The sequence below is a fragment of the Xiphias gladius genome, chromosome 12 (assembly GCF_016859285.1).
Source record: "Xiphias gladius isolate SHS-SW01 ecotype Sanya breed wild chromosome 12, ASM1685928v1, whole genome shotgun sequence".
NCBI classification, from domain to species: Eukaryota; Metazoa; Chordata; class Actinopteri; order Istiophoriformes; family Xiphiidae; genus Xiphias; species Xiphias gladius.
This window is the reverse complement of record NC_053411.1, coordinates 11,303,380-11,313,686: the sequence shown is the minus strand read 5'-3', so window position 1 is coordinate 11,313,686 and position 10,307 is coordinate 11,303,380. Positions and strand designations below refer to the sequence as shown.

Below are 10,307 nucleotides of genomic sequence, written 5' to 3'. Positions count from 1 at the left end.
AGTGATCACGTCCTGACGAGAACATGTATCTAGGAAATTCCTTGCCTGTTGCCTGGCGTTGTTCAGCTCTCAGCCTCTGACTGAGCTCAGAGAGTCCGTTTCTGAGGCAGATCATAAAGCCCCGGGGTACACACAATTTTTTTTTCCTAAGCTGAAACATCTTCAACTTGCGCGGACACGTCTTTGTGTCGATTCGCACCGCCCCGGCTGAACTGTCACTGGCTTTGTGTCCAACTGCACTGCCTCTAAAATTAACTTAGGACTTATCCTCTGGGAACCGTGAATGTCTGAGTGTTGAGTGTTGTGCCACTCCATCTGGTAGATGTTGGATAATTTCACAAGAGAAGCGAAAACTTTGACCTGCTGGTGGCCCTGGGCGAAGCGCGATCCATCCTCTGGGCACTACTACTAAATTTCATGTCAGTCCATCCTGTTTTTGTTGAGATATTTCTGTCTGGACCATATTGGTGGACAAGCCAGCCAACACTGCCGGACATGGACGCCTTGCAGCTAGCGTGGCATTACACACACACACACACACACACACACACACACACACACACACACACTTTCCATACATTCCATTACTCTACCTGTTAAACAACAACACAGAGCTGACACATAATAAGCACTCTGTACTCTGAGCTTTATATATATACTGTATATGTTTGGCCCCAAGTCTGTGTACAGTGTAATTAATGTTTTCCCTCTTCACTTCTGTCAAACCACCCTCTGTCCCCTCAATATCACATTCATCCACCTTTTCCTTTCTTCTCCTTCCCTCCACAACACACCGCCTTCTCAACCCATCACATCCACCTCCCTCCACTCCCTCGCTCCCTCCCTCCCTCCTCCTTTCCAAACCTTACATTTCTCCACGCCTCTGCTTTGCCTTTCCTCCTCCTAACCTCCCTGCCTCTTCTTCTCCTCCTCCTCTCCCTTCTTTCTTAAAATCTGGGGAGGACAGCAGGATGGAGGACAGGGTGTGGACTGTGTGCCTTCTTGTCATTTTGACTCTGGGATGGACGGAGGCTCAGAGTCAGACCAACTTCACCAGGTAAGCTCTGTGTGTGTGTGTAAGCGATTTTTGATATAACGGGTATGGGCGTCAATGTCCCTCTTGTGCATCCTCCATGTGCACATGTGGCACGGCATTTTTTTGCCACATCTGTCTAGATCAACTACTGTGTTTTTTTCCCCTCTCCTGGTTGCAGTATTATTACGCAGAGTGCAGTAGAAATAAAAGGTTGCAGTGTTAAGATGTGGTCGGAATCCTGTAAAAGACACAGACAGGCAGGCGGACACAAATGACAGCATACTGTAATTGATGTAATGACTTAAGTGGGCAAATGTTCAGTAGCTTGTCTTCATGTGTTTTTTTTTTTGGGGGGCAAAACTGGCAATAAATTCAGTTTTGAGCTCCACTTCCATGTTTCAAGTTCGTTATTTGAGATGCTTACTAAACATGGTGTGTGCACTGAAAGGGCGACGTCCACACACACACACACACACACACACACACACACACACACACACACACACACACACACACACACACACACACACACACACACACAGGGTGTTAATTGAACATGAGACAAACAAATGCCTGTGGGCTGTTCAGATCCAGAGGGTCAAGAAGGGGAGGGACTCCACCACTGGGATTTTTTTTGTCCTAAATGTGGCCTTACGGTAGGCTACCGCAGTAAAGACGCAACGCATGCCTGAGGGGCTATAATGGGTTGATCACAGGAACACAATCCGCACAATGTAAATGATGATTATTTTCACACCTTCAAAAAAACAGATTCAAGTTTGATGATAAAATGCAGCTACAGATTTTAAAGAGGAAATATCATTGACCAGATGCCAGGGCAGCCAACATCCAAATTAAACGATTCTGAGGCTGCCGAGTTTTGCGAAATTAAAAGCCGAGGTTGGCCCCACTTTGATCTGTGTTTATCTGAGCGTGAAGGAGCGGGTGTGTGTCACCAAACTCCATGTGTGAGCAGGCTGTTGTGCAGCATTTGAAAAGTGCCTGTTTGCTAAAGTATGTGTTACATCTACTGACAACTTTATTGTGGTGCAGTCAGTGTGGGGAGAAAGCTCACAGCACATATACTGCACAGTATGTTGACAGTCTTCCTGGCTTGATTTGAGTTTTATGAAAGAAAAAAAAAAAAAAGAAAAAAAACACAAACCAGGAGAGCTCACTGGGAACCTCCCTCGAACTTGGAGAACAGAGACAGACTGTGCCACTGTGGCTTTAAGCGTGTATGTAAACGTGTGTGTGTGTGTATGCGCAGGGTTTTGCCTCAATACTCTTCAGTATAGCTGCATAGGCAAGCTGCATTTTCTTCAAGTGCAGCGTGTCAAGTTAAAAGCTGAACTGCAGTTTCACCCCCCTCTCTTTCAGGCCTACCTTCCACTGTGGAGGCCACCTGGTCACAGACTCGGGCATCGTGGCCAGCGAAGGCTTCCCCAGTCACTACAAACCCAACAGTAAATGCACCTGGTACATCACTGTGAGTCATTTTTTTTAAAAATCGCTGCATCCTTTCGTTGAGCCCAAGCTGGACGTGATGCCGAGCGGCTGCTGTATCATCACGTCTCCAGTTTGGTACAGACTTTGGTTTGTTGTGTGAATCGTGTAATCATTGAATTAATTGTGGTGGTTTAAATTCGGGGAGCTCTTGAGAATCATTTCTATTAGAGTATGCATCAAAAACAAAATCCAGTTCATTCACAATATGAGTGGAAAATTACTAAAAAGACATTGAATAACTATTATAAACCCACACAGGTAATAATTTTGGCCAGTTAGACCTCTTCTCAGCACTGTGTAGGCGTGAACAGACAGCGCTTGATTGACATGTCCCTGACTCCCCCGTTAGCTTTGTTGCACCTGGCAGAGCGGACAAATTACACTTTTATCATTCTTATTAGCATGTGGAGCCCGTTGACCTCATGTAATTCCCATTGTGGGTATGCAGGATCTTTTGAGAGAGGAAGGCTGTATCCAGGATCACTCCCTATATACTATATGGTGCACTATAATTATCCTGCACCATTTTATTTTTGTGTCTGAATTCTAAGTGTGTAATTTATTCACTATACTCACTGCATCTCAAAATATTCCAAACAATGGAACGGAAGAATGCGGCGTTCACGGCATGCACTTTCTGCCAAAAATCCCACAATGTAATGTGTTGCATTCCATTGATGCAAAAATTGCCGTCGTGTGAATCGAGAGCTTTCAGCGATGACACAAAATGGGGATGATTCACTACTGTCAGAAATCTCAAATCACAACTCATTGACTGACTCGATCATGTTGGTAACACAAGCACAAACTAAGTTACACAGCAACGATCGTATCAACTCTTTGCTAATGTTAGCCACCATTAGCTCCTGGTCACAACAGCAAATGAAGAAAAACTGCATTTTATTGCCGGTGAGTTAAGTGTTTTATTTCTACAGGAATAAATGTAACTCTCTCTTCTGGAAGTTACATAGTGCTGCTTTAAAAAGGTGCACTATTTCCATTCATACCTACAGTGATAAAGTGTTTTTGGGACTTTTGCGGGATGGATTCAGTTTCATTTGAATTCTTAGGGATTCTTCTATTAATTAAAAGCGTTGAACACTCAGTAAGTAAACAGAGACTTGAAAGTCAGTTTAGGTGGTGCTCAGGTCTCTTTTACTTCAATTAACACACAGGTTTCCCCTTTTTCTTTTTAAGTAGCTCCAAGCTTGGAAAATATTCTTATTCCACATTGTGTGATGGTATCACATATATATATTATTAAATTATGTATCAGCTTGTTATACAATATTATATTGCTATGACTGTAGTGCTGCCACCTCATTTGGAAAGCTTGAAAAAAAAAAGGAAAACTTTAAAAGGGTGTGTTGAAGAAAAAAAAAAAAAAAAAAAGATCTGTAGGCAGGTGTCCATGCTAAAACAGCATTTGTTAACAAAAACATGAATGAAACAAATGCAAACATGACCCTCAGGAAGGCCAACAAAAATAACTTGGATGGGGATACTTAAAAAACCATCACTATCAGTCTCTTGCCACACATCAACCCCTCCACCTTCTCTCCCACAACTATACCCCGGTTTCTGGCCTTTTATAGTCTCGGCACATCTAACTGGAACATACCATTTGCTCAGGTAACCACAGGGTGAGCTACACCAATACAGATCTTTCAAAGTGCGCAGTGCAACAAACAATACATTACTTTTAGGCGATTCCTGTTACTGCTGAAAATCGCATTTCATTTCTTACATGTACACATGCACATGAATGCACCAACTTTAAGAGACGGTCACGTACTGCAGCACAGTTTTTACCCCTTTCTACCACAACTTGCCGGCGCCCCGTCACATGATGCACACCTGTTTTCACTTTCACTAATTAGGCAGAAGGCCTGCCCCAACATAACAAGCAGAAAAAAAAGCATCGATCTTTTTGAACCTTTTTCGCAAGATCGTAACTTTGAACAACACCTTAAACAAGCTTGTAACGGTTATTCTTATAACCTGGCTGATAAATTAACAAATTAATTCAAGTATTGGTCTCAAAATTAATGAAAGCAAAAAGTTAATGTTAGGAAACAGGACCTGGTGAAAAGAGACTCAAGCCCATGTATTCTATTTCATGCATTTTATAGCTCTACCATTACACCAAATAGAAAAACTAGATGTTTTGTGCATCCTTGTATAGATATTTCCTCCCAAAATCAGTCTGACATATTGTTGTCATAACGTTGAGATATTCACTAAAATTTAAAATGAAGTTCTGAAGGTTTATGAGCTTAGGGAGTCTGTAACCCCTGAAAACCACCTTTGCAAAAATCCGAAACTTTACACTGAGGAAAACCTTTGAGTTTTTTTATTGACTGTTGATCAGTTGCACCTTGTGGGTGCAGGGGCTTGTTGTAAACAGAGATTTAAGGATAGGTAATATTAATATTGAATGATAAATCACTGAATAATCTGTGGTCGTGTGAGTCTTAAACTACTCACAAAAAAAAGAAAACTGAAAATGCTCCAGATTTCTTTTAAAACACGTCCCACAAGTGCATGCAAAGTTCATCACATTTACTCCTACACCTTCTTTTTTTAGTACTTTCTTCGAAAAACATCACCTCTAACCTCCTTCAGGTCCCAGAGGGTCATGTGGTCATGCTGTCTTTCCGCCTCTTCGACATGGAGGCTGATCCCACCTGTCGCTATGACTACCTGGATGTCTACAACGGTCACTCCCGCTTGATGCAGAAGCTGGGCCGCTTCTGCGGGACGTTCAGGCCCGGCGCCATCATCTCCACCTCCAACACCATGATGTTAGACATGGTGTCGGACGACGCCACCGGAGGGAGAGGCTTTCTGGCTTCCTTCGCCGCAGGAAAGCCACATGTGGAAGGTGGTGACATGTGATTCCACAAAGAAAGAAAGACACACAGAGACCATAGAGAACCACTGAAGCCTCAGCTACACACTTTTTTTCTTTTTTGTAGTTGTGAATTGCAGCAATGTGTTGTTTCCACTGCTGTTTTTACATTTTTTTTATTGTCTGGTGAAAATAACCAAAACTTTGGTGGTTTGTTTATGCTCAGAAAGGCTTGCACAATCCTCTCTGGGATAAAAAAAAATCACTACAGTCTGTCAGGTTTATAAAAGCTACTCAGAATCTCCTTAGAAAAACTTGAAAGGACAAAAGTCTTCCCTCCCTTATTTGAAGGAGGTTAAAGTCTAGTGTATGAGCATTTTGTTTTCTCCTTTTGACACTATCCTCTCTCCCCCCACCCAACAGAGATTCAGTTCTGTGGAGGACGGCTGACCAAATCGCAGGGCTCTGTCAAGACGCCCAACTGGCCCAACTCCAATTACCCAGCAGGCATCAGCTGCTCCTGGCACATTTCCGTAGAGCCGAGCAATGTACGCCAATCATATTGCACTTTGTATTTCATGGCAGTCTTGTGGCTAAAAACACTTCCCTTTTAAACTCAGAGAGAGCAACGCATCAGAAGTTCTCCATGTTGGACTCGATGTTGCTAGCTGTGATTTGGGCAGTATTTGTGTTGTGATTAAAATCATGTGGCAACGACTAGATAGTGCTGAGGTTACACGCTACTTGTTGCTGTTCGTCTGCTGTCATCACAACTGGATCCATGAAACAGAGACAACAGACGCGAGCAAGACCCCCCCTTCTTTGTGTAATTTGGGATGAAACGCAACACTGGGTGTACAGGAGCTGCTAATGACTCAAGATCAATTTAAAAAAAAAGAATATCCAATGAGAATCGGTTATCGGCTAGGCTAAGTAACAATAGTTGCAGTATCATTATAGTTGTTATTTCCCTTGCACAAAAAGTTAAAAAAGAATTCAAATTTCAGTCCAACTTTGCAACTGTTCAGCTCGGTGTGTCTAATAAGGCGTGTTGGTGCCAGATGAGAAAGAGGAATTAAAATAGTAGTGAATGGGGCCCATCACAAGGAAATGTTCTACCTTAGGCCCCTGATGTGGTCTGTGTGTGTGTGTGTGTGTGTGTGTGTGTGTGTGTGTGTGTGTGTGTGTGTGTGTGTGTGTGTGTGTGTGTGTGTGTGTGTGAGAGTATGACAGCGGCCTTGTGACGAAGTTCAAATGAAAGACCTCATTGAAAGGCTGCGGGCAGGTTCATGTGTGCCAAGAGATTGAACGTAAGGAAAGAGAGAGCGAAGCAAGGGCAAGAGAGGGAGTAAATGCCCTTCTGTATTTCAGAAGTCAGGCCCTTCTCCTCCTCCACCACCTCCACCTATGTCTGTACTGTACTGGTTTCATGAAAATTTGTTGTATTTAACAGCTCACCTCCTTCACTCCGTGTCATAGATTCATAGTTTATGTTGCCACCTCTTTTCCAGGTGATCGAAGTAAAGTTTGAGAAGCTGGATTTGGAGCCTGACACGTACTGTCGCTACGACTATGTGGCATTGTTTAATGGAGGAGAGAAGGACAACTCAAGAAGAATTGGAAAGTTCTGCGGAGACAGGCCACCAGGGTGAGAAATGCCAGAATGGATATTTAACAACACAAAACGTGGGCTAAAAGTTGCTTTTCAAAGACAATGCTCACAGCTGAGCTCTGCCAACGTTTCTCTGCTTTCTCAAGTCCCTTTTGCAATTTTCCCTTCTGTCCTTCCCTTTATTCACTCTCTACTTTTCTTATTCTTTACATAGAACTATAGTGACCAATGGGAATGAGCTCCTTGTCCAGTTCGTCTCTGACCTCAGCGTGACCTCAGATGGCTTCATGGCCCACTACTCCAGCGTGCCCCGTGGGTCCCGAACACCCACCGCCGGGGGAGACTTCATCTACAGCCCTCAGACAACCTCCATACCACAAAAAACAGCCGTGAAGCCGAACAAACCGAGGAAACCCACCAAACCAACCCCCAAACCTAGACCTGGTCTCCAGCCTAAGCCCACCAAAAAACCACTGGCAAAGAAACCGCCACCACGCAAACCTACCGCCAAGCCTGCAGTCAAGCCCTTGGCTAAACCCAAACCAGCTAAACCCACACCTAAGGTACCTGTGAAAAAGCCTGCACCTAAACCAAAAGCTAAACCTACACCCAAAACTAAGATTATCAAGCCAATGCCCAAACCAAGCATCAAGGCTAAACCCACACGTAAGCCTACACTGAAGACCAAGCCCACCTTAAAACCTGCTGTCAAACCAGTAAAGCCAGCCCTTAAGAGTGGAGTTAAACCAACAGTCAAACCTAAAGCTACACCTAAATCAGGACTAAACAAGACAGTGACGAAGAAGCCTGTCTTGAGCAAGAAACGTGAGTGGAATTCATTGATTTTAAAATGTATAATCTGCTCCTTGCCTCTGTATATATTTGTTTACACCTGTAGTGGGATGCAGGTTTATGTGCTTATTATTTGCTTGTGTGTTTGTTGCCGGGTGTGTTTCCTGCAGCTTTACCGCTGAACCCACTGTGTACACAAGCATGTAAGAGGACAGGAACTCTCCAGTCCAGCTTCTGCCCTCATGACTTTGGTGAGCCACAACATCAGCTGCCCTCTGGTCTTCACAAAACTTCTTCTACATATATTTTCACATTTATACCTTTCCAAAATGTCAATTACTTCACCACTTTGTTCTCATTTTATGTCTGTAAAACATGCTTCTGTTTTGACTTGATCTCAGTCTGTGGAAATAGTCAGAGAAGATCAGTGAGGTCTAAACCCAATTCCTTTATAATTTCCAAAAGTAATACAGACACCTAAATATCATATCTTTTTTTTTCTCAGTGACCGCATTTATCCCCCTTTTTTCTTAGCAATTTCAACTCTATCCTACGTTTTGGTCTCTCTTTCAGTGATTTCGGGTAAGGTCACATCTGTGACCCCTGGTCCAAGGGGCTCAGCAACAGTCAAGGTGACCGTGATCAAGGCCTATAAGACAGGAAGCCTCAAAATCACCAAATCAGGACCCGCCATGTTGGTCACGCTGACTTCCACCTGCAAGAGATGCCCAGGGCTAACCAAAGGTACAAGGCAACACTCACTTCACAGTACTTGTCTTGCTCTGAGTTTTATCACAAAACAACAAACACTCAAATTAATGTTAGACACAGAAAAAAAACTCTGCAAGGATCTCTTTGCCTTTTATATTTAAGGTATGTCAAACATTCTAATTCAATGAAAAAGAAGCTGTTTACAAATTATATACAGTGCACCAAAGGTAAGAATTCAAATAGATGACATTCTATCACATTCAATATTAGCATATATCAATATCATTTTTCTTTAACCTTTTATTGGGCTATTGAACTAACTGAGTACAAAATACAAGGACAGAAGCGCAGCTCTCAGTGTATGCAGACGATGTGATTCTTTATTTAACCAATATATCCCATTCATTAAAGGCAGTCACGTAAGTAATAAACTAATAAAACAAGGTGTCTGATTACAAACTGAATATGGTATTTGACATATTGTGACATAATTTTTCTCGCTCCGTCTCTTTCCCAGGCCTGAACTACGTGTTGATGGGAAAAGTCGACACAACAGGCAACGGTCATCTCAGCCCCTCCAGCTTCACTCTCCTTTATAAACCTATCCACGCCAAAGCACTGGCCACCCTCTCTCGCAAATCATGCTGACATCACAGCCTAATCCACCAATCACATTAACAGCCCTGAAAATCTATCGAATAAAATCTAACTTTGCATAAAGACTGAAAATATTATTTGTAATATCTTAACACATTTTTTTATACATTAATGTTTCAAATTACTTACATTTTAAAAGAATAATCAAACAGTATTAAGTATTATATTTTGTATTTTGTATGTAAATTATAATATTTCTGTGTTAAAAGATGCACATCAATAAACCTTGTGATGCTGGTGCTTGGGGTGATTTTAATATCTACCATCTATTATTTTGTTATGAAAAAAATATCACATGATCCGCTCTAAGTAAAATATACATCAGAAACACATAAAAAAACTGATGAATTTTCTTATGTTTACGGTCATTAAATCCACTAACCACCCTATTGTGATCTGCTGTGTAAGTTTGTTGTTGCTAGTTCAACCATCCTTCATCCAACTTTATTCATTCCTGCAAGGGTCTTTGTGCTTCATCATCATCAAGCTCTTGTTGCTTACTAAGAAAAAAGCTTTAAATCCCTTTGCAACAAGGGACATCTAGTGGCCTGTAAATGGTATTGCAATGTATTCATTGTCCAGTAGGTCTGGGGAAAAGAAAGCTTAAATATCATTAGTTCCCCTTAAACCTGCAAACGTTGATTTTTTTTTTTTTGCCACTTCGGGGCAGCAGAACAAGCTGTAAACTGTTATGGCTTTCAGTTGCCTTTACCTATCCAGCAGACAATAAGCAATATTAGCATTTAAGCCTAGGTCAAGACCATTTGACCATTTATAGCAAATGGTTACACAGTCAGATTTAGCGACAAAAGCCTCTGCTCTTTTGAAGAAGCATCTGAGTGTTAATGACAACTCTGCACATTAGTTTTGGTTGTTCTCCACCACCTCCTGAGAAAAATATCTGTGTCTTTACAATGTTGGACTTTCTTCATTTGTTGTGCATTGGTTAGTCTACCACTCCAGTCTTTTAGCTCACCAGCGAGGCATGGCCTGGAGGCAGCTCCAGGCCATGCTGGGTTCCTGAAGCCACCGGTGCAGGGCAGGATGTAGAGTCAGCAGTAGGGAGATGACTCCCGCTTCTATCAAATACTGTAGATGGAGATGTGAGGCTGCCTTGGCTAGTCATGTAGACACACTGC

The 10,307-nt window shown here is 42.4% G+C and overlaps 1 protein-coding gene across 3 annotated transcripts; it reads left to right on the top strand.

The window, feature by feature from the left end:
- Window positions 1–971: 971 nt before the first annotated feature.
- Window positions 972–9,255, top strand: pcolceb (procollagen C-endopeptidase enhancer b). 3 transcript variants are annotated; one of them, XM_040141098.1, is made up of 9 exons: window positions 972–1,057; window positions 2,417–2,525; window positions 5,171–5,429; window positions 5,820–5,944; window positions 6,908–7,044; window positions 7,223–7,833; window positions 7,971–8,051; window positions 8,374–8,544; window positions 9,029–9,255. In XM_040141098.1, exons 1-9 carry the CDS (start codon window positions 972–974, stop codon window positions 9,157–9,159), a joined length of 1,710 nt encoding a protein of 569 aa, XP_039997032.1. In that variant the 3' UTR covers window positions 9,160–9,255. The 3 variants fall into 3 exon arrangements, with proteins under 3 accessions (XP_039997032.1, XP_039997031.1, XP_039997033.1); XM_040141097.1 differs by lacking the exons at window positions 972–1,057; window positions 2,417–2,525 and adding an exon at window positions 4,457–4,652; XM_040141099.1 differs by lacking the exons at window positions 972–1,057; window positions 2,417–2,525 and adding an exon at window positions 4,457–4,966.
- The last annotated feature ends 1,052 nt before the right edge of the window (window positions 9,256–10,307 follow it).

Coding starts and splice junctions, on each gene's coding strand:
- pcolceb (XM_040141098.1), top strand. CDS start 972: ATGGAGGACAGGGTGTGGACTGTGTGCCTTCTTGTCATTTTGACTCTG. Junction 7,834..7,970: donor GCCTGTCTTGAGCAAGAAAC/GTGAGTGGAATT, acceptor TGTTTCCTGCAG/CTTTACCGCTGAACCCACTG. Junction 8,052..8,373: donor CTTCTGCCCTCATGACTTTG/GTGAGCCACAAC, acceptor TCTCTCTTTCAG/TGATTTCGGGTAAGGTCACA.